The 24,413-nt window shown below is 41.6% G+C and overlaps 1 protein-coding gene across 3 annotated transcripts; it reads right to left on the bottom strand.

Annotated features, from left to right (window-relative positions):
- Positions 1 to 5,240: 5,240 nt before the first annotated feature.
- Positions 5,241 to 24,413, bottom strand: LPL (lipoprotein lipase). Of its 3 annotated transcripts, none has more exons than XM_083882991.1 (10): positions 24,395 to 24,413; positions 15,495 to 15,661; positions 15,206 to 15,385; positions 14,490 to 14,601; positions 12,418 to 12,651; positions 11,924 to 12,166; positions 10,722 to 10,842; positions 9,685 to 9,867; positions 8,396 to 8,500; positions 5,241 to 7,422 (listed from the first exon to the last, which is right to left on the bottom strand). In XM_083882991.1, the coding sequence occupies exons 1-10, from the start codon at positions 24,396 to 24,398 to the stop codon at positions 7,377 to 7,379; spliced, it is 1,395 nt and encodes a 464-aa protein (XP_083739117.1). In that variant the 5' UTR covers positions 24,399 to 24,413; the 3' UTR covers positions 5,241 to 7,376. The 3 variants fall into 3 exon arrangements, with proteins under 3 accessions (XP_083739117.1, XP_083739115.1, XP_083739116.1); XM_083882989.1 differs by lacking the exon at positions 24,395 to 24,413 and adding an exon at positions 22,560 to 22,803; XM_083882990.1 differs by lacking the exon at positions 24,395 to 24,413 and adding an exon at positions 22,560 to 22,803 and having other exon boundaries at positions 15,495 to 15,658.

Raw genomic sequence — 24,413 nt, 5'->3', positions numbered from 1 at the left:
AGAAAATACAAGTTTTCGTCTCTGGTTATGTAAAATCTACTTGCCAGAGTTCTTTGCCAACTTAATTACATTTTGTCTGGAATAAAATGTTCCCATATAACTGCACTTATCCCTACCTCTAAGACATTCAAGGAAGGCAATAGGACTACTACCTTGACAGTCAGCTAAAGGGGTACCTTTATAGGCATCCTGTCAGAAAATGACCAAAAAACAGAATGATGGTCAGGGACTAGTCAGTCAGAAGAGGCGCCACTGATTACCAGAAATGTCTCAGAAAGGGTTGTTAAAAGACTGACAAGAAGCCCCAAATAAACCTAGTATAGAAATAAACCTGCCCTCTTTTCCTCTCCTGATGTCTCCCATGCAAATTCAAAATTATGCTTTCAAATTCAGGGAAGAAATAGGGGCATGACACCCAATTTTGAACGTGACTGAGTTTGTCAGTCTTTCATTAAAAAATATCCAGCCATGAAAATGCAGGGGTTTTTTATTCAAAATAATGCAAGTAAAATTGCTGTCAAAAGAATGTTCCCCAGCATTTCCCTGATTTCTCCCCAGGGTCTTTAAATTTGCTGATGTTAAAAGGAAAAACAAAGAACTACAAAAAGGCACATGAACACAGCTCTATAAATAAAAAACGGGGTGTGGGGGGAGAAGCAAGTATTTTTTTGTATTTTGAACCAGCCATTGTGTAGGCATTTGCTTACTCCATCACTGGTCTGTGATCAGGACATTAAGAGAAGACCAATACTAGAAGGAGTCTTTCTATTGCATTGAGTCTGACCTGACTTTCCTTTCTAAGGCCTGGGAAACAAAATCAGAGAGATTAAAATCTACTTTTTACCCTTGTACTGAAAAACTTCACTAGCAAAGGGCAAATTTTTTCCAAGATAAACAAAAAATTTGGCTTAATTTTTTGTCTAGGTTATAAATATTAGAAAGGGGGGAAATTAGTCATATGAGCATATAAATAATAGCTCAATTACATTCAAGAATATGTGGGTGGGTGTCCTGGGTGGAATAATTTGCCAAAGCAGAGTTCTTCTTCCTTGCTTTTCCTCTTCCTCTTAATTTATTCCTCTTTCTGAATATGTGCTTCTTCTTTTTAACCTTTATTTATATCTTGCTTTTTGTTCTTTAATCTTGGTGATCTTTTTATAATGCCTCTATACACGTTTTTGTTTAGGATTTGTTTGTTATGGACGAAATATTTTTAATGGATACCAATAGAGTGTAAAGTGCTTAAGTGTATGCCTAGCCTCTGGTGCACACTTCTATTTCTCTGATGTCAAGAAAATGTGTATTTAAAATCAAAGGAATGCTTAACAGCCCTGTTGTGCAAGTCTTGGTATTGTTGTTTTCACCATACTACAGTACAGGAATGTGCAACCTACAGCAACATCAAAGACCCCTCCATCCTTCTTGCTTTTTCTTAGATATTTCTTCTCTTGCTTTTACTTCTTGTTTTGATTTTGTTTGGATTTCACTCAAAACTGATGCTGACATGTAATAAAATTTTCCAACATTCAGATTTCCGTCAAGCCTTCTGGCTGATCGAGGCTGTCAAGCTGATCAGCCCCTGATTCAGATCCAGGAACCGACCACTCTAGCTATGCTGTTTCTTTTTGTGCAGCTTGGCAGCAGTGAGGAATTTAAGTATCAGTGTAACCATGCCTGGCTTCAGAGCAAGACTCAGGAAGGATCTGGAAGGAGTAAACCACCTGCAGTATGTGGTTTCTGCACCACACAGAGCAGTGAGCTGGAGCTATGTGAGAGCATCCCTGAGATGGCTCCCACTGGCCATGCCTGCCTGCAAGAAGGGCAAGGGAAACGGTGGAGTTTGCTTGGATTGTCTTGGTCTCATACCTTCCTAGATGATAAATGAGGTACTGTGTTTTGTGCATGTCTTTCTCTCAGGTTATTTTTTCTTTTACTTGATCTGTTTTAATTTTTATTGGGTGTTACTTACATCACTGCAATTATGCAGTTTGTTCTGGTGTCCCATAGATACGAATGTTTTTACCGCCAAGAGATGCTGGCCATATTTGTGAGAACAAACCCAATATTTAACCTAGTACCTGAGCAGATCATGACCTGACATTATATGCATTCAGTCTGGAAATACTGCATAAGAGTATCAAACACAAGAAAGCTGGAGTGGTGCCTTCATTTTAAATCTGGGATCTTGTGTTAGGAAAGCATTCAAAATTTCACAATGGCAATAAAAAGATTTTTCTAGCCTCAGTGGAGTTCTGATTATGTCCCTCACTGAAGGTAGGGTTGGTCCTTTCAGCAGAAGCACAGGACTGGTGGCCCCCTCCTTACATACACAGTTACCCATGGGAGAGGTTTCTAATCCAAAAGATAAGATGTGACTTCAAAGGTAGTTTTGTATAGCAGCAATTTCTCAGGCTGTGGGAGCAAACCTCAAAAGCTCCTGAATGAAGCCTGCCAGAGGAAGAAAGCAAGGGCTGACCAAAGCCTGAGGACCTGTCAAGCAAAACTGCAGAAGTCTTTTTTCTTTTCAATGTTACTTCTGAAAAAGTATGAATATTCTTAGCCTCTTTTCAACCTGTTCTAGCATAGGAATCTGTTCCAACTGCTCCTAATTTCCGTATTTGGAGTGTCCTTATTTCACTGTTTAGAACATTCCAGGTTTACAGCTAATTGTGGGTAAAAAGGCCTTTGGTAGGTGAAACATATGAGACATATTCTCATTTCCTGGCTCTTTTGAGAACAGTAACCCATGGCCATGCAGGCTTTCTTGCTTCTCACTGAATGGTCCTACATAGTGGGGTGATGCACAGCAGCAGATACTCTCCAGTGTCATTGGCAAGAAGTGGGACTGGTGATATTGGGTCACTTCCCACAGGAAGAGCCTACAATGAAGAACATGGTGTTTTTCTGACATGAATGGTTGGGAGATTATATGATTGAAAATGCACTGTACTGCCACACTAACACCTGCTACATCCAAGTGGTCCCCATTTAGCATCTGTATTTCTGATGTGGATGCATTGTTCTGTCTGAGTTAACTTAAGATCTTTTAGGGAAGCATTCTGAGTGTTGCTGAGCAGAGATAGCACCACACACGGATATAAAAGCATTGTCACAGCAAGCTTTATATGGGATGTTCTGCCAAATAGTTCCCTTCCCTTCCTCTTCTCATTTCCTTGTTCTCCTTCAGCCACTGGAGAATGCTAATCCCTTTATTTGCTTATGCGTAAACTGGTGACTGTCCAGACCTGCCACAAAAGACATTTGACTAGATGACTTTTCTGGAAGGATGCAGCAGGAGGAGATGGAAATGTCTTTCCTGAGGATTTTAATGCTGCTGTGTTTGTATTGAGAGTCAGAATATGGAGAACCTTGCACTGACAGCTGTAAATAAAAATAAAAATACTACTGTTAGTTTAATTCTTCCTTTTTACATAAACTTTTTTTCAATATCTCTTTTTGATCTTTAGAAACAACACATACACCGTGTCTTGCTCATGCCAAGCAAGCTTTGACATTTTGTTCTTAATACACAAAAGAGGAGGCACACAGCTATAATCTGAATGAAGAAGGTATGGAGACACCTATGGAAAGCAAAGCCATTGCTGGTTCAAAACATTTCTCAGAATTAAATATGAAATTGAAAATCTAGGCATTAAAAACCTGAGCCAGGATTTCTTCATCTGGCAGGTACACTGGCTAAAATCCTTTTTCTTCACTCTTTCCTTCCAGGCAAGAATGCCTCTTTCTGTCTGTCCACCCACTGTTCGGTCTACACCCACTGCTGTATGGTCTATTCCCACAGCTCATTCCAGAGAGCTGACAGGGTGAGCAGGGATAATCACCTTTTCTGATGTGACTGGGCATTGCAGAGACACATGCAGGAGTCAAGGAGCCCAGGACTGGCTCTAAGGCCTCACAAGAGACACCTGGATTCTTGTCCCTCCACCAAAAACTTCTTCTCTGCTTTACCTAAGAACACATTTAGTGTACTGAGGCTGTTGTGATGTTAAAAGAGTGTTTACACCATGGTATTTTTAGGAGATGTTATCCCAGGCCATGTCTCGTACAATTGTCAGAGTCCTTCTAGTCCCCTAACCCACTGACACAGGGGATGAGCGGCATCCTTAGAACCCCCCCATTTCCAAGCATTCCAGTCTGCAGATTAGGTTCTTCCTTCTTCCACTGATTCCCTCAGGGTATTTCCCTTCCCTTCCCTTCCCTTCCCTTCCCTTCCCTTCCCTTCCCTTCCCTTCCCTTCCCTTCCCTTCCCTTCCCTTCCCTTCCCTTCCCTTCCCTTCCCTTCTCTCTATCCATCCCATCCTCTTCAATCATCCATTTTCCATGGCATAGCTTCCCTCTGCTTCTTCTTCACAAGCAATGAAGCTCTGCTCTTGTCAAAGAGCAGTCAGTCATCTTTCACCAAAGAAGACTGTTGGCAGCAGAGTTCCCCAGGTCATCTGAGAACTGCTCTAACCACCCCTAAGGTGATCCCTCAAGTGTGTGTCACTACAATTCTCCTTAATTCCAGCAATCACCTCCATTGCCTGGGTAGAGCCTCACTGTTTATGACAGAGCAAACTGTTCAAGTGACAACTTTTCTTGAGCTCAGCTGCACTCACAACACATGGTTGAAAGTGATGTTTCACTGTTACTTCCTAAAGCAATAGTGGTGGCAAGGGACTGGTGCATTCCTCCTGCACCCAGAGTCAGAACATTTCTATTTTGGTGGAGCAGAAGCATAGTTCTGACACCTGCCCCCCCACCCCATCACCCCCCCACCAAAAAAAAAAAAAAAAAAAAAAAAAAAAAAAAAAAAAAAAAAAAAAAAAAATATATATATATATATATATATATATATATATATATATATAAAATAAATAAATAAATAAAAGTCCTGTCAAAATAAGGACAGTTCAGTTCTTGGACCATTCTTAAAAGGACCTGAAACTTGTAAACCACAAACTGCAGGTGAAAAGCTACTTCTTTTATGATGTGGGATACTTTCTTCTACATTGTGATTCCTTGATGTCTTAATACATGAGTTTTGCATTTCCCAAAATGAAATGGGGGAGAGCAGCACAGAAATCACACACTGCCTTTTTTTTCTAATGTCTCATTCCATCTTTTCAGCTCAGAATTCAAGAACAGGCTCTGGCCTTCACATAAAAGTTTTACAGGAGATGGTTTCATCAAAAGGAAAGTAGTGACTTCAGATTCAGTTTGAGAATTTTATTAAAACCATAGGTTTCTGTTCTATACAAAACTGAGGAGATTTAAAAAAAAAAAAAAAGTATTAACCACAGAGGAAACAATGCAATGTAAGTGGCTTGTTGATAAAAATCTCTGAAAGCTATATACAGGATTAATACTACATGACTGTATTAATGTAGAAACAGTCAGTAACTTTAGCAATATATACAAACTACCTTTACACTCATAAATATCTTATTTACAGCTAATAAATAACATCCAAAGCTAAATCATGTTTCCTTATGAAAAGAACGTTCTCTATTTTGTATCCAAATTCTAAATGTGCTTGTATTTGATCCTGTACTAAGAGCACAGCTGTCCAGATACTTTGCTGAAGAATTTTACTTTTAAGAGAAAATTGCAACAAAATGTGGAATCTGTAGGGAATAAATCACTGTATTTATTTTTAGAAGTCTCAAATGCAGTGGCTCAATACTCAACCCCACCCTCAGTGACTCATCACATCTCTGCTGTAGTTTAATCAAATGTGAAATCAAATGTGAGCAAATTCAGAGCTATTAATATTCCAACATATTGCACTGTTTAAGACTTTTATCCCCAAATATACTAGCAGCTACAGTTGGAAATAGGAAACAAACTGTGCACATAAACATACATTTTTTTTCTTTGCTTTTAAGATGGAATGATGTAGGAGAAATCACCATCTCCATGTTGTCTTGCACATGCAGGAAAAAACTACAATACCAAGCATCAATAGCTAACATTACACTTTTCCAAAGCCCTTCAAGCTCTTGTACCTCCCCAGCATTTTATTTACCTTCTAGAAAGCTAAAAGAGGGCTATTACACCTTTCAGCACACTAGAAAATTATATGTTACTTAAAAATGGGGAAGCAGACTGTCTTCAACATACCTATTTTTTTTAACTTGCAGCATTGCTAATTTGGGTGTTTTTCAGAGCATTCCTTCTTGTGGAGCACACGACCAGGCTGCTTTTAATTGGCTCAGCTTCTGCTTCCAGCTGAATTCCATCTCATGGCAGAAAACTAAGCAGCTCCTAGCACTGTATCACAGCCAAGAAACAAACTGAGGTGGATCACTGGCAGTCCCAATTCCAGTACAAGGAAGTATGAGCATCCTTGTCAGCTATTAAGTGGATTCATTTGCACTGAAAACTGCATACAGCAACCACTCAGCTGCATCACTGACTCTTGGTGTCAAAGAGCAGAGAAACTGTGACAGTTTTGGCATACATGACGCAAGCAAGCAGGGAGAGGGTGGAGGGTGGGGGAAATATCTGTTTCCTGCATTTACTGGTAGCACAATTCCTCTGCAGCTCCATTTTCACAGTGTTGAAGGCTAGACAGTTTCATTTGCAATAACTGAAAGCATAGATGAAATATTAAATGTCTACATAAGACACTGGCATTGCTACCTTCTCCTACAGCTGTTATTTATACCAGGGTAAGAGGCATAGAAGTATATAGTTTAACAGATCATACCTATTGCTAAGCAGCACTGGCATCTACCCCCAATTAAATACATTCATAACCACAAACTAAAAAATTCATCCCCATATTAAGTCAGTCCCTGACACCTTCTAGTATTACACACAGCAAAGGTGGGTTTTTTTCACATGGGAAACCTACTTATTTGCTAAACACACACTTGAAAACTATGAACTCTCTCCACTGAACTGCCTGAAAATTCAGTTAGCCAAGACAGAAAAAAACCTGTCTAGTCTCAAATTACTCCTGAAAAGAACAACAACAACAAAAAAACAACAACAAAAAGTAAAACCAAGTACAGGGCTTTGTTTCTTTTCAATAAATATTAAAAAATTGCTCTATACGATCTGATGTCAAGAAACCTTGTCACAAGGCACCATGATTAAGCAAAATTACATATATCTTTTCAGCACTCCAAACTTTATCAAGTTGTTTTGCAGGTTTCATTTTGTTTTTGACTATTTGGATAATGTATCTTTATGGTTAGTAACTTCATATGCTGAGACTTTTTTACAAGAAGTCTCTAAAATAGCTAGGAATAGCAGGCAAAAATCCAGCAGCGGATAAATATTTCTATATATTTGGTTCTGAACATCCAGTCCACAGGGATGAACAGACTCTTCTCCTCCCCAGTGTGAAAAATCTTTGTTCTTGTCACTTAAGCAGATTCATGAGCCGAATTTTCTTTCGAGGCTTTCTTGGTACTGTGGAGGAAAAAAAAATATAAAGAGGATGGGGAAGATGTAAGATACTTGTTCCCTCTTGTCTTATTTTTGAAAATTAAGATTTTAAAACTCCCTACTTAACAGGAAGATAAATTACGTGCTTGGGTTTCTCCTGGCTTCTGCTTGATTTTATGGCAGATACACACACAGAGGTCTCAAGGCCTGTCCAGGTCATTGCCCCAGAGTAACGGTCAGCACGTGTACATTTTTATGCAGAGCTAGATCTCAGTCCAGAAGTGTCCCCATGAGACCATTCACATACAGCAACTGAACTAAAATAAATATAACCACTTCTCTATCTCCAACTTTAGTGGGTAAAGTCCAAAGACTGTTCCCACATTTAACCTGGGTTAGGAAAACAATTGATAAAAATATTAAAGTGCACCAAAAGGCTATTAAACAAAGGCAGAATCTCTGATTTATAGAGATAAACATCTCAGGAATTCACTCACCTGATGGCTGCCATCAGAAAGCAGTGTGCTAAGAAGAGCACCTTCATATGCCTGCTCCATTCCTGTACCAGCCTCCAAATCTGCTGATGGCCAGTAAGGAGGGAGGGCTCTGAGCTGACCCAGTGGAAGTTTGAGTGCTCTGGAGCTAAGGGTAAGTGCAGGGAATCTTAAAACAGAGGCATGCTTTTCTCTGTGTGCTAGTGCCTTCTCTGTAACCCTCTCTAACAGTCCCTCATACTTGGCCACCGAGTGACTGTGAGAGGCAGTGACCAGCACTTGCTTCTCAGACATGCCAACAACCACACAAGGACAGCTAGCACAGAAGCAAGCTAAGAGCTTTTAAGCTGCTAAAGTGGCCATAAGCAAACCTCTGGTTAGTCTGAACTCTGAGGCTCCTGAAGCCTTGAGAAGACTAGTGCACAGGTCAATTAAAGGGAAAGTAGGAAATTACCACTCAAGTGGTAATAAAACAATCTAAAACCAATAGTGATCAGTCATACCCTCCTCTCTTCCTGTTGATGGGCTGCTCCGAGCATTTCACAAAAATTGCTGCTTCCTCTCCCTTGCCAAGACGTGAGGTGCCATCTCGAGAACAGAACACCACTCTGTGGAATAAATATTGGAAAAATCACACGACTGAGCCAAATATCCCTTTTTAATCTTAGAAAGAAGACTGGTGCTTGGAAGCAGTCCTTATACTTTGTCACGTGGGGCACTGCTACTTCACAGGCCTGTGAGAAAGTTATTTTTAAAAGAGAACTCTGTTACAAAAGAAATGCTGTGCAAGAACTGGTAAATGAATTATACATGGGTATCAAAGCATAGCCATAACTTTCCCTTATCCTTTGCAAAAAATCTTCTTGTGGCTAAGACAGCAAAAATTCTATCCCAAAGTCTCTTGGATCTTTATTTACACCAGTCGTTACATGAGTTTTTTGTCAGGTGAATGAACTTGGAAGAAAGCCATACTCCCTCAAATGTTTGCAAACGAAGCAGGTTGCAATTTCCAGAAAACATGAGGACTTGCTTTTCTATTTATCAGTACTTTCCCCACCCCTATATTTGTTCAGCTCTGATAACTGTTCTTTGATCAAACGACTGACCTGCTTATTCAAAGAAGGAACTTATTATTATTTACTATACAATACACAGGACACACATACTCTGTTCTGGGCCCATGTTCTGCAAACAGATCTGATGTTTAGTGAATATGAGTATTTCAAAAGATTCATGTCAAAGCACTTCTTACTCAGACTTTGATGTTTCAACATTCACGCATTAGCAATGTCCTACAACAGTCGTGAGTTTCAGTTTTCAGCCACCATTCAAGTATTCAACCCCTAAGAAAATCCAGCTTAACTAAGCAATAATTTCTTGTGCAAACCCACTTTCAGAAGGATTTCTAAAAATCTCCATCTAAAAATGCTCTTTGTTACGAAACCTATGCAAACACCCAGCATGAAAAAGGAGGAGAGAAATTGCAAAAACAGTCACTGATGCTGGTTCATGGAGATACTCTCCTGCATATTATAACTAACCTTAAGTAAATACAACTGTGGGATACAAATTAATTACATGAGAGTAAGGCGACAAACTGCAGATCCCAGTGGAAGTAAATGACTGAACCTAGCTGATATAAGTGGTGTTTGATACCACTGAAGACCTGATTATCATTATGTTGCACCTATTGTAACTGCTTAACATGTTCATCCCAGCCTGAGAGATACCAGAAATCAGGAAGCACTGTCAATTAGAACTAATATAGCTTATAACAATCAAAACAAGTTACTTTTTCTGTGTTTCTCCTGACTTCACTCTGATTCTCTGGATGTCAAATGTAAAAGGAGTCCACCAGTCTGACCAGCTAAAGAAGGTGTCTTTTTCCCACTGCAGCTTCAGCATAAGGAGGTCTCCAATATCCACTTCTGTGTAAATGAGGAAGGAGAAGGTCTTGTTTGAGGAGACTTCAGGCCTGTGGGGAGGAGAATAAAAAAAAAAAAAAAAAAAAAAAAAAATAATAATAAAAAAAAATAATTAAAAAACCCCACCAAACTAAATAAAACCACCTGAAACTTTTGGACACACAAAGAAAATTAAGGAGCAATAGAACCTGCAATTTTTATACATCAGTGAAGGAAGCAACCTTCTGAATAGTTCTGATGGATGAAGTATGGAAAAAAACAGCTCTATCTTTTGTAGAGGCAAAAGGAACATCCTTCTGTAGCAAGGCTGGTAAAATCCTGGGACAGTCTGCCAGACAAGGGCTGTCCTCTCCTGTCCTGGTGACTATCAGAAAAGCCAGACAACTACCACCCAAAAACAGTGTACATTCCTCAGAGTAGAAAACTTTGGTGTTTTCCAGCATAGGCTTTGGTATTTTCCAGCTCCATTCCCTGCCAGTCCGTGTCTAGAGATGTACATACAAACTTCTGCTTATTTGCAGAGCTGTGAAAGCAAATCCCAAGTCTCCTCAGCTTCTGCACTGAGACCTTCAGATGCATAAATCTACTTTTAAGAAGAAGTAACATGGTATAAAGATACTAAGAAGATACTAAGAAAAAAATAAGAAAGCACTGGAAAAATTCTTATTAGGCTGAGTCACAGGTCAGATTTCACATTTCCGTATTACAGATATCTTATCAAGAAGACCTCCTGTAGGGTTCATTAGCTTCAGAAATGAAGGCAACTACCTGATCAAGGATAAAAGCAGACTCTGGGATCCTGTAAGATTACTGTAGCTGGAGCTAGAACAAGTTTTTCAGTTGAGACTTGAACAAATTAAGGTCAATTCAACAGTACTTTGCAGTTGTTCCTGTAGCTACTTACAGTGTGAAAGCAATGTTCTCACTCTCATCTAGAGTGCCATAGAGAGAGATCAGGAATGGCTGGTCTGTCTTGGTCATATTAGTCTTTCCAAAGAAATGGATCTTGACCTGGTAATGAAACACTGAAAGAATACAAAAGAAAATGCCATTAGGAAAACTCAACCTCCAAAGAGACAGCTGGTGACAAAACCACCCTGCCTCACCTCGGAAAATCCTAGAAATCCTGGAATATGCCAACTTCACTGAAATGAGTTTATTTCCCTGCAGATGTCCAGGGAACTATTTTTTGTGAGAATGTAAATATTAGCAAGCAAGGCAATCACCATTAAAGAACACCTTTGAAGTTCTTGCAGCTAAACTCCGCACTCAAGCTTCCAGTATAATAAACCCTAGGGTATACAGTATCATCTTCAAACCTGGTATTGAACATGTAAGGCTTGCTATACTCGACCAGAAACAAATGAATGGTGCCCTTCTCTTACAGGAGGGTTGGTTAAAAAAAAAATCAACCCACTGATACTGCAGATTAAGCACCAAATGCCAACAGAACACCAGTCTTGCAGCTGCTCTAACAGTGCAGGAATGTCCCTTCTGATTGCTGGTCCATCACACAATGTACACTATAAGCATACCATGGGGTGCTGGCAAAGCTAAGGAGAAAAATAAAGTAGTAAAATCCAATGCTATTTTCCTAGCTGAAAACCTCCCAGTTCTCTCTGGCATTGTCCTACTCAGACCTCCCACAGCAGCAACTGGAATCAATATATATATATCTCTGATATTTTAATGAGCTATTGTACTTTAGCAAGTACAATACCAAAGCACAAATCTGATACTTGCATATCTTTAAATAAGGTGCTCACAAGGCTGAGTTCCGCTGATTATTTCCCCAGCAGAAGGGAGTAATCATTTGGGTGAAAAACACTGAAAATTTTCCAAGTGATCTGGCAGTGGAGGAAGCCTAACTTTTGCTACTTAGACACTCATTACAAAATACCTTTCTTTTTGTACTCTGCCCCACACCTCAAGTAAGACAACACTTCTCTTTGAGACTTGTATTCAATGGCAAACTACAGGCCAGCTTCAACACTGCTCACCACAGGCACCAAAGCACCAATATTCGTACCTGCAGCACATGCCCACCATGACACACAGCTGAGCACAAGTACCAGTCTTGCTCACCAGTAAGCAAGGAGTACCTACCTTTATAGGGCATCTGAGCACGGGTTTTAAGGTACATTTTGGTGTTTCTCTTTGTTCGCACTCTGTTGACCTTGTAACCCAAATTGTTGCAGCGGTTCTTGCGGCAGCTCAGGCAGAGTCCTTTCTCAAAGGCCTCCTTTGTGTTGCAGCGGTAGGCCATGCTGGGCTTTTCTTCATTAAGGAGAGAGTCAATGAAGAGGTGGATGGATCTTTCATGGGAGCATTTCACCAGCTGATCCACATCTTGAAAGAATGAAAAGGTATAATATGTATACATGCATGCATATAATGATATAAACCCCTATGCAATGCTGTCAACAAGCACAGCAGCTTGTTGGGCTTTATGGCAGAGCACGGCTTTACAGGATGACTTTTAAAAGCACTTGAATGAACATATTCCTGCGCCTCTCAGAGATCTTTCTTTGCAAGATACCTTGCAGAGCTATTCAGGTTTCCCTCAGAATGTTATACTGTTTGTTTCAGAGCAATCTCACCTCCAAAGCCTTTCTCAGCAATCAGACGCAGTGCCTCTCCCAAATTGCAACCTGGCTGGAAACCTCCACCATTGGGATAAATATCAATGTGTCCAACAGGCTTCTGGATCCCAATGCTGCGGTCTGGAGAGCCTCGGGTGTACGTGTGTAGGACATCCACAAATTGAGCATCATCCGGGGAGAGGCGGGTGAGTTCATCAGCATACTCAAAGGTAGGACCAGCAGGATCCAGGCCTTTATGGGGCAAACCACAAAGAAAAACTGGTATTATCTGCCAAAGATACTGACATTGACAACAAATGCCAAACTCACGGCTGCCACATTACGCTCATTGGGTATTGAGTCTTCCAGCAGAAAATACAGATAGATCATTTAAATAACATTCATGTATATAGGAGAACCAAATGCACTACCTTGAAATGTTGTCACTGATTAAACAAATAAAAGTGTATGCAAACACATGGAAGGAAGCCCAGCTAACTTCCTCAGAGCTGTAGCATTTCCAGTGGATGGAAGAAACAAGCCCATAAGTATTTTCTCAATGTCTTCCTCTCTTGTCAAGAACTGTAGAATTTGTATCTGAAGTGTCTGAAGTACGGAAAAGTCTTGCTGGCATCTCCATGCCAGGGGAACAAGTGGGAAACATAAATGAGAGCTTCACTGTCTACATACCTAAGGGGAAGGGGATTAGCTGCAACAACAAAAACATCAAAAAAAATGCAGAACTATTCTGCCAGTGAACAAGTACTATCTCCTGTTCAGACAACTACCTGAGAGATGGCTGAAGGGACATGTCTTCTCTGCAGCCCTCAGCTGGGGACAGGCACCTGTGCTCTTCACCCACAGTTAGCTCCACTTGGTCTGAGCTGCCTCCCCATCAGCTGTGAGGGCTTCAGGGGCCACATTATGTTGCTCCCTGTGCTTTTTCCAGGGCAAGATTCATCCTCAGCACCAAGAGCAACTCTGGAGGCCTAACAGAGAGCTACTGACATGTCAGTGATTTGGCAGCCTCAATGAAAGCAGCAAAGCTCCAAGTTAGAGAAAAGAAATGCAGAGAGGCTAGAGCTTTGGCCTCCTGACTTTAATGTGCCTGACTCTCATGACCTGACCTTTCCAGATGTGACTTCTGCCTAGCCCACCTCCCAGCATGTTTGTAGATCTGGGATCACAGCCAGGCTCAGGTGAAAGACTAAAGGGTGCCAGGAGCTAGGCTCCCTTCTGAATGGTGCTCCCAGTCTCTCAGCAACAAAGACACCACAGATGAGCAATTTTCTTAGCCTCATTTGCTGATGCTGGCAATTCCTTTGTCACTGAGATCAGTGCTAGGGGCTCAGCTCTCCAGGTGCTGGGTTGTAAACCAGCCCCAGAGTGGTCATGCACTTTGCCTTGTCTAGCAGATTTCTCAGCCTCCAAAAATCACCTTAAACAGACATCTAAGCAGACATTGCAACAGGGCAAGTATATGTCTTCCCCAAATTCTCACAGTATTATTTACAGTCTAGAGTATTTCTTGAGCTTGTTATGATTAACTTTGTAAAAATCCACATGGATCTCTTCTGGTTATATGTCCAGTCTCTCTCCGAGCCCATATAAACTTCTTGCATCTGCATCATCCCATGGCAAAGGGTTCTGCAGGTATTAAACCTGCTGCAGCAGAATTTATTTCCTGTTCTGTTTCAATGGTTCCCATCAGCTGCAAGGAATGACTGCCTGGATAAAGACAACCCACTGAATTTCTCATGCTGCAAGAGATACTGTGACCTTTTCTAAGCCATGGTTTTGTCAGTCCCCACCACAACCCCACCCCCCTCCCCGACTACTCTTTTATCAGGGCCTACTCACTCATTTCTTGTAAAGAAGGAAATAAAGGTTTCTCACTCACCACCTTTCCTGCTATTTTCTGAATCTTTTTCCAGTTCTACCCCAGAAATATCAGCTCTGCTGTTTCATTAAATCATGAACACATAACCAAAGTACTGCCAGCAAGCAACAATTATTCTGGTGATTTTTCAGTGGAACATAGTATTTCAGTATGGAGAGAATTGCATCTCTCCAATCACAGGTTTTCTTACCAGTAATTCTGTTCACCTTCTTTTTAGTCAGGTTCCCAGCAATCCCAGCAGCATGGGCACCTAGGCTGTACCCCAGCAAGTGGAGATTGTTGAGAGGATAATTGAATTCCTCCTGCAGAAGAGAACAATTGGTTCGAAGTTCAAAACCAAACACAAAAACATCAGAAGACACAAAATAAAATGTTTTGTTAATACTGGGATTTTTGTTTGAGCCATGAATAATAGAAGAAACACTATACAGTTTTCATGATTTTGTCCCATTGTAGGTTTCTTGATCTAACTAATTTATGGCCAAAATCTAAACTGAGAGGAATGCAAAATAAAGGAGAGAACACAGGGCCGTTTATTTTATAAAGGTTTTCACCCATCCTCTTCCTACCATTCTGGATCTTCTAAGGCAGAGCACATTTCCAGTTCCCCAAGGGCTGGCTGCTGTATAATACATAGGAACTCATCTTTCATAGCTCTCTCTCACAGAGCCCTCAGAAATACTCTCACCCACAGATCATGACATAAAGTTTCTGAAATGCAGTAAAAAAGGCCCCTGAGTAGGAGATAGCCAGTAAACCAAAGCTGGAATTTTACCAGTCCAGCAAAACTACTGTCTGCAAAGAGTTTAACTCCATCTACCCAACAGGAGATGATTGAAACAGCTGCATTGCTGTTTTGTCTTCTATAACATCACACAGAGTGTGAGACATGGCTCCCTGTCTTACCTCCAGCCAGTCAATAAATGTAGCAACATCCTTTCCCACCAGCCTGGTGTAGGCTGCAGACACCGGGTAGTGCTGCTGAGCACGAACTAGCCAGTCCACCACAATGACGTTTGAGTCAGGCTCCCTCTTGTATAGAGCATCCACCAGCTTTGGGACCCAACTTTCATACATCCCTGTCACCTGTTGGTTTTGGTGATTTTAATTAAAATAGGAGATATGTTAATATATTTGTGAGACACTTCTGCACAGTTTATCAGTTAAAAGGGAGATTCCTTCTACTTCATCTTACCGTCCACCCGTGGATCACCACAAAGGTTTTACTGGTATGATTGAAGTTGCACTGTGCCAGGCTGTTCACCTGCCCAGGAACCAGGTAGCAGACATCCTCATCAGGATCTGCAGGCGTCCGCAAAGAAAACTTGCTCTCGATTCCCTCAAAATTGTTTTCACCTTCTGCTGTAAGAGCACAAAAAACATACAGCAGTGCTTTAGGAGTACTAGGACAAAGTATGAAGGCATAAGTACAATGTTGGAAAGATATTTGGAACAGTCAAGAAATGGGACACATGGTTTTCATCTCCTGCAACACTCAACGAACACACAACAGCCATGTAAAGAGGAAATCAAAGGATGAAAATTGCTCTCTTTCCAAGGTCCTGCTAAAACACTAAGAATCTGCTGAGCTATCAGAGAGGTATGAATCCATTTTAAGAGTCAGTATTTTCCCCATTACATTAAGCAGGAAACCTGTTAAGTACCACAAGAGTATACAAAACTGCACAGAACAGTCACAGACAGTCATCCAGGACAGCAGAGTTGTTACTACCATACTATTACATATTTTGGTGGTGTGTCTTCCACATCACCTCACCAATAATCACTGCCTAACAAGGCCTTTTGTAACACCATGTAGTTGCAGTGCATTAAAAGCTGTGAAGTCACTACTGTTAAAAAAAACACTAGTTTTAAGTTTTGACCAATAAACAGCAGGTGAGAAGATCAGACAGCCATCAGAGAAACTGAACTAGTAAACCAGCAGTCTATTTTGGAGTACATTTTCGGGTCATCTGATAACCTACAGAAAAATAAGCTGCAGAAAAATATCTTCTGCTGCCTGAAGCAGAGGGGAGGAGGGTGGGGAAGGAGGTGCATATCATGTACTGGTAGTAGCAAAATATGTTTTGGCCTGCAAAGATCACTCCCTCCAACTTCCAGCTTCAAAATTTAAGTACTCCTTTTCCTAGCAAGATAGAGAAGTGACTTAAGGTTTCATGCTCACTATTATCCTTGGAAAGAAACTTAAATGTCTCCTCTTTTTATGTCTGATTCAACTCTTAAATGCCTCTATGTACAGCACACTCTGTAATTAACTTTTCAAAACCCAGTTTTGCCCCAGTTTGGCAGCCTGAGTTAGGCAAATATTGATTGCCTGTTTTTCAACTGCTGTTGAACTTATGCCAACTCTGTCCTGTCCAGCATCATCTTTCCTGGCATCAAGACCACCAACCTTTCACAAACTCCTAAACACGCATTAATAAATGGCTCCAAGCCATCATAGGGAATACAAATGGACAAGGTAAGGACTTTATGCTAGGCATGCAAAACAGATTTCCACTCCTTTTTCCCATTGCAAAAGAGGTTTTCTTTTGAAATAATAGTAAAATTAGTAGATCTGCATTTCCTGAATAAAGTTGTACTGCATTGCTCAGTTGATAAATAACTAACAATTCATTAGTTGATAAATAACTAACAATTAATTTTTTTTCCAAAACAGTACTTCTGGTCCTCTCATTCAAGCTACCATGCACAGCAGGGCACTGACTTATGCCTGACCTCACCACAGGGAGCTCTATAAAGTCTGGGAAGTCCTTGCTGTGTTTGAAGGGTCACAAGAAATCAGGGCCTAACCTTTTGCATTAGGTCTAAAACCAGCACAGAGCCTTGCAACAATGCTTACGTAGCAGTCTCAGAGAAACTTGTCAGACATAATCAATGCCTTAACACTGCCCAAGTTCAGCAGGATTTCTCACCTGTCAAAGCAGGAAAGCAAGAACCATTCACTGAACAGAGGCAGTACTCAGCTTTGGGTTTTGACATTGACTGTGCTAGGCTGGCTAGCTAATCCACGATAATTACACTGAGGGCCCCTTTCCTGCCTCCTTCCTCCTAAAGAAAGGTGTTTTTCATAGATCTTACCCTTCCTTCTACCAATAGAATTATTCACATAATGGTGAATATAACATTTTACCCACTAATGAAAGCTAAATTTACCAAACTAACCAAATGCTTGCATTTTCTATATTTTTGCATGTTCAAAATTTCTCTTTGTCATCAACTGACAGTATAAAACACTTTTTTGGAACAAATCTTTAGACCTATACTATTTACCTTTTAGCCAGAAAAAGAAAAGTTCCAAAGGCTGGTTGGTTAAATATCAGCTATAACTTTTCACTCAGCTGTGAATCAGTAAAACCTTGAAAGGAACAAGAACAGCTTTCAACTGTAAGGCATACAATGCTAGGGCTTTCAATTATGTATATTCCGTCCTAGTACAGGAAGGTGAACAAGAATAGTCCACCTGCTCACTAGCTAATAGTGCTTCCTTTCATACCTAGATATCATTTCCCTTCTGGATTAAACTTAACTGATAATCATCCAAAATCTAAATTACATTGATATCCTGTCCTGCAATGTGTTTTCAATTACAAACACATGCTAGAATTTGCATGTAAGTTCAGACCACGGCTCTTTTGAAAACAAGCTCATAGGAAATTTACAATTCAAAGTGTACCATACTTAAGGGTACACCTGGAAAAGTGTACCAAGCTTAAAAAGATTGCAGTACAGTGGCACCTTAGCACTGAAGATGTGCTAAGCGCTTCATACGTGTTTGCATGTTTTAGTCTAAAAATCTTTGATGGGGATTTGAGAACATAAAATCACTGAGATACAGTCACCACCAGGAAAGCAGCAGCTGCAAAGCAACAGCCCAAGAGTCAGGAAAATGGCAGGCAGCCACTTTTCTCATTTAACTGTGTTGTATGAGGAATTAGAAAGTCAGAAGAAATTACTTGTTATCATCTTATGCCCACAAAAAGTGTCATGTTATCTTATGTCCACATATGGTCAGTTCCTAGGAGGCAAGATACCTTTTGGATGAGGGAAGTGTGCGTGTAGTGGAGTTTATTGCAGACTTCTTCATGGTGTGCTCATCAAGAAGCTTTCCTCAGAATTTCCCTGAGCTTGGCTTTGCAAATTCTCTATGGCTCAGGGCAGAAGATACCTTGTTTACACCAAATGTTGTGCTGCACAAATGCTGCAGTACCACCTCACATCCCACATTCAGCTTCTGCAGAATACAGGTACACATGGTCTGTACACACTCACCACACAGACCAACATGTACATGTACCATGCTTTAAACCTGACGCAGAGAAGTTACACAGCATATCACTTCAGAAAACCAGCGTTTCCCACTTCTGCTCTCATACCTCATCGTATTTCTTGGTCTATTTAAAAAAAATTATTCAGAACCAAAATTTGTCATTCATAGACTTTTGCCACAGACCTTCTCCTCACAGATTTAAAGGGAGAAGTCTCCTTGAATCATGCCCCAAGCCAGTGAACCACTGGGCTTCATTCTTATATTCTTATACAAACAAGTGCAGAGACAGCCAATGTACACACTCACCATGGTTTAGTTTAACTCAAGTTAATTAAATAACAGAAAAACCAAAAATAGGTTGTTTTCAGCTGGAAATGTTGCTGAAAGGTGGACTCAAAGGTGTTAATTCAGATAAATTCAGAGATTTATCTGAATTAACATCATATTTTTCATAATGTAGATACAGAAAATAGATATCAAGAAATATAGATACATCCATGTTGAGATACCAAAGTAGCTTTTCATGACAAGAATGCAAGTCCCATTTCTAAACAAGGCCTTTGAATGAAACAGGAAATAAACACACGCACACAAAAAAGGAAATCCATGCTTTTGCTAAAAACTACGCTTTCCGAAACATAGTTCAGAAAAGGTACAAAGGCACATGCTGTGTATTGCCAAAGCTTCCAGATACACAGTTACAAATACAAGCACCTGTTGCAAAACAAGTTTTCTATCTACTGCTATGTGCTCACAATTAACATGATCTACAAAGGGATTATTTAGGAAACTGAAGAAGAATTAAGGGAGCAGAATTAAGAATTAAATTACCAATTCCAGCTGGAAGCTGGCTTTTCAGTCTGCATTGTCAAAACCTCACTATTCTGTCATGCTAAACAAAGTTTTCTGATGCTTTTCTTACACCTCTACTTCCACGATATGGAAACTTCCTATGAGTTTCCACATTAAAAAAAAGAAAAAAAAAAAGCTGTCTTATGCAGCAAGGTATTGAGAATCTCACAGAACTCATAGAAAGTGGGGGAAGGGGGGAAAAAAGGCTTACTAACTGGTAAGTCAGTAGTTTTGTTTTTCCTGTCCAAAGTGTGTGACACTTCGGACTTGCAACTTGTGAAATTCCATTCAGTTAGGGATTCCTATCAATGATCAATTTTGAAAGCATCCCACTGACTTTAGGCATTCTGACACACTAATCAAGAGAATTCAGTTTGAAGTTTCTTTCACAGGAAGCCGAAGACAACCTGGCAAATTATTTTGACTGCGAAACTATTTACCACTTAGCTGGTTAGCTGGGTGGAGAATGTGAGTCTTCAGGAAGTAACAACATCTGGAATATTAATGAAAAGTTACACTGCCCACATCACACAGGTTGCCAAAATATGATAACAATGTGTTTGCCAGAATGAGTACACCTAAACTATGGTTTAAAAAGGGAATCTTTGATAAACAACCATTTCCTAGCATTATGCACTCAGAAATGGAAATACTATTAGCTAGGTGCAAAGATCCTTAGAAATTACACTGCTAGACTGTGTCTACTATAGCCCACAGAGACATGCATGCACACACATGCACAGCAGCAAACATATGCACATAACATTGAACATTTACCAGCTGTAGTTAACTGGGCTAAAATCTTCCTTCAGACGATAATCAGCATTAGGATCACCCATCAATCAGTCTTAATGAATTCCTAAGAGTTCTGAAGCAAATTCATAGCCAGTCGTAGTAAAGGGCTTATACTACAGAAATGGTTATTGTTTAATTTGATCTACACTATAAACTGAAAGCACACTACTGTGTGTTGCAATCCCAGGAAACCTACCCCACAAATCAGGTTATTGTTTAACCTTGCTGCAAAAATATTACAACCTCAAGTTTATTTATGTATTCCTTAATGGCAGAGTCCTGAGAGTACGTTCTGCTTCACTTCCCAGGTGGGGCCAGTAGAAAGAGCAACACCCCTGGCACAAGCTCCGAAAACAAGCAAGAACCCCCCAGCTCAAGTTGTGCAGCTGGCAAACTGCTGTTCTTGCACTGTGCACAGGGGTGCCCACCCCTCTCCATGGTACTCCCTGTCAAATCTTTACTCAGCTGCAGCTGAGACACTCGAAACTCAATCCAGCAGATATCTAGCCATCCATCAGTCCCTCCGGGGTATCTGGAATTAGTCCAAGACAATTAAAGTGCAACCACTGGCAGACCTGGCAGTAATAGGACGTATGAGAAAGTCATATCATGCAAGTAGTTCTGCACAGAGGAGATTCCAGCAAACTTTTAGCAGTGCTGGTGATCATGCTAATCTCCAGCACAACTTGATGCCTGAGAGCCTCACCTCCTTTGCAGAAATGCATTGTTTCTCAAAAGGCCATGTCACAGCTGCCCTGGTATGTCTATCCCAAACACAAGCCATAGAAAGAGCCAGCAGTTCACATCACACAACAGTGTAAATAGGCTGACTCTGGAATTACACTGGTAAAAATAAGGATCTGACTCTATTCCTGGCAATGTTTTTATCTTTTTCTGGAACATCATTTTCTTCACCTAGAAAGTCTTTTTCTATGTTGTTTTTTAAATACTCTGGATTCCTGAAGGGCTGGGTCATGTGTTTTCTGTGGTTTCAAAAAACTTTTTACTGGTGTGTGCATGGAAAAGTGTGGAACTAAAGGCTTGAATTGCTTTAGAATGAACACACAACCCGCTTTCATATAACCTGCTCCTAAGAAGAAATAATGAAATTATTAGTAAGTCTGTGGAAAATCAGTTCCTGCAGGGATGAAAGCTTTCTCTGAGGAGAGTTATTTTACTGTAGAGAACTTGGATACTGTGATGAAAACTGATTTTGATTGTCTCTGATGGCACAAGATTAAATTCAAAGCTAGAATACATTCCTTTCACCGTACCCTAGCACCCCATCCTCTTACTTTTGAATACGTCCCTTCAGCTTCCTTGTACACAAAGAAGTAACAAAGGCATCCATAGCAGAAAAAACCGGCAGTTTATATTTTCCGGTTTAGAATCGCAAAGCAGCTCTAGGAGCTACAGCAACCCTTTCTTCTAAAGCCAGAAACTTTTAAAAATAGATACTATGTGTGGGAGATCAATGTAAGAAACTAAGCCTGCGACAGGGCAGTGGTAACAATATTTTAAGAGCTTTTTTTTTGTTTTTAAGCTTGAGGAGTAGTGGTCTCCTAAAACTAGTCTCTTTGTTCATAACAGCTTTGATTACATTGTGATTAATTGCAAGAACATTAGTGAGAATCTAGCACCATTTGGACATCTTCCACTTCCTGAAGCCTGGACAGGGCGTCTATGCACAAGTGCAGGTACAACAGGCAGAGTGCAAACACAGCCACAAGTGAACCTAAAGAGAGTAAATATCTCTGTTCTGCTTTTCCCGAGTGGATTCTGTCCATTACAGGCTTAACTAAGCTCGAACACATTACCACGTGAACGATGAAACTCAGCCTTGCCTTGTCTAGGATCAAGAACTGTACAAAGCTGGGATGTTGGGACGGATGAGTGCCACGGAGGAGGAAGGCGAGGGACCTTACCGTGGTGCTACTGCTGTGCAAATCCCTTGCTGAGGCAAGGGACTCTCGGAAGACACCTTGTATCTGGGAAAAAAAATACATCCCAAACCTCAGCCGCAGGTCGCGCCGCCAGCCCGGCAGGTTGAGCCCGGGCGCGGGCTGGGAACAGGTTCCGGGTCTCTCCCAACAGCGCGGAGCTTCCCCCAGTGTCGCTCTCCAGCCCCTGCTAGCCCACCCTGCGACTCCCGCGTCCCGCAGCATCCCAAGCGTCCCGGGATAGCTTCACAAAGGAAAGACGGCAAACTCCCCTTTCCCGCCACGCCGGCAGCGCTTCCCCCCGCGCTCCCCTCTCCCAAAAGCAACAGGCGAGCCCCGTGCGCGCTCCGTGTCCCTGCGCGCTCCCCCGTCCCGGACTCACCGCCCCGCGCCGCCGCCCAGCGCAGGCACAGGCACAGGCACACGGCCGCCAGCAACGCCTTCCTCCACATCGCGCCTCCTGCCCTCAAACTTTCGTCGCGAAAGGAAAATTAAATTTAAAAAACAATTTTTTAAAATAAGTAAGTTTTTTTTTTTTGCTTTAAAAACTTAGGATAACTAAAGAGAAGTGCGCGCGGAAGCGCAGCGATGGACGGGAGAGCCCGGGGAGCGCCCAGCACCGCCAGCACCGCGCCCGCCCGCCCTTATGTCCCGGGCAGTATGCAAATAGACACATTGAAATATGCAAATATGCAAATGAGCCCCGTGCCCATTGGGCGAACGCGGTGGGGCGGGGCGCGGGGCGGGGTCGGGCTCGGGTTGGGGTCCGCCACCGGCTCCCCGGGGACGCCCCACGGCGCGGGATGGAGCGGAGCAGCGGGGCGGGATGGAACGGCATGGCACACTGCCTGGAGCCCTCGCTCCGAGCCTTCCCGGGGCCTGGCTCCCACAGCCCTCTCCGGCCCTGTCCGCGCCGCCAGGACGCGGCACCGCCGTTTCACCCCCATGGTCCCTCCTGCCTTGTGGCCACCTGGCTCTGCCATGCCTCTGGGGGGGTCTTCCCTCCCATTTCTGCTGTTCCGCCAGTCACCAGCATTTTCTAGTGGTTACTGCATTTTCTGTACAGTGCTTGCAAGGGACCTTCTGCTGTTCCCTTGAAAAATCTTTGCCGAGACCTTGTTTTGCCAGCACTCAAGGGGATGCAAGTTGGAGAAAAAAAAAAAAAAATAAATAACTGGTGATTGCATCTGTGGTCCTGAGAAATAAAAAATTGATTCCGTGAGCTCTTCAACTCTCTGTGCCCTCCTCTCAGAAACGTGGTTTGCACTGAGGTTTGCATTGGCAGCCACTGGGTGAAAGATCAGTTATATAAGGACATTATTTTAATAACAATACCAGTTTTCATTTCACTGTGCAGTTTGTTGCCAAAGGCCCAGCTTCATAAAGAAACTTATGACACAGGGAATGAGGATTCCCTCGGTTTTGCAGTGTGAAGCAAATGGGATTCACTTCAAGGGTAACAGATCTTTCTCATACCAGACACCTTAGGAGACCAAAACATATCTGGTTTATATTAGTGAGGTTGTTCAATAAGAGATTGCTGAAGTGTAGCAGCAGTAGTACTGGGTCACCTTTCCAACTTTAGGTTCTGCTAAAAGACCAGTAATATCTGTAAGTGAGAATACATTTTCCCCCCAAGACACAACTAGAGTTTCCTCCATCAGCAATCGCTATTTATATCCAGAAGGCATCAGAAGAATTTGGTGAGGGTACAGACTGTTCATGCTGAAACTTTTCCATCGAGACAACTGAGTGGCAGGAAGGGGGCTAACACAGTGTGTGAGGCAGGGAGAGAGGCTGGAAGTCTGACCAGGAGATTGGAGGTGAAGAGGCAGGAGAGACCAGCCTTCCTCCCCAGAGGATGGTGGTGATGAGAGCAGGGAAAAACATGGTTTGTGCTGATGCTTGATAAGTACTGAGCATATCCTCTGACACACAGCAGTTGAGACCCTCTTGTCAAAACAATAGCAAGATTTTTTTCATGTCTTTCTTTTCCCCAAGTGTGGACTAAACAATGCGTTTCTCTTGATCTAATTTGGTTGAAACTCTATAGTGTAATTTCCCCCTCAGAAATCAGCCTGACTCTATCTAGGGTCAGACATCCTTCACAGAAAATCTCATTCCCTCATGGCAGCATAAGGAACACTAAAAGTACAGTTTAAGGCAGGCTGCTGTTACAGCTGTCAGGTCACCCTAACCACAAGTGATCCTACTTACCCATCAGAACAAAACAGAA

The sequence above is a fragment of the Zosterops lateralis genome (assembly GCF_965231275.1).
Source record: "Zosterops lateralis genome assembly, chromosome: Z".
NCBI lineage: Eukaryota > Metazoa > Chordata > Aves > Passeriformes > Zosteropidae > Zosterops > Zosterops lateralis.
Note: the sequence above shows the minus strand (reverse complement) of the source record. Positions and strands in the feature narration are given on the sequence as shown.

Coding starts and splice junctions, on each gene's coding strand:
- LPL (XM_083882989.1), bottom strand. CDS start 22,629: ATGTGGAGGAAGGCGTTGCTGGCGGCCGTGTGCCTGTGCCTGTGCCTG. Junction 8,501..9,684: donor TCAGGAGAAACACAGAAAAA/GTAACTTGTTTT, acceptor TTTATTCCACAG/AGTGGTGTTCTGTTCTCGAG. Junction 7,423..8,395: donor ATCAACAGGAAGAGAGGAGG/GTATGACTGATC, acceptor TTTCCTCCACAG/TACCAAGAAAGCCTCGAAAG.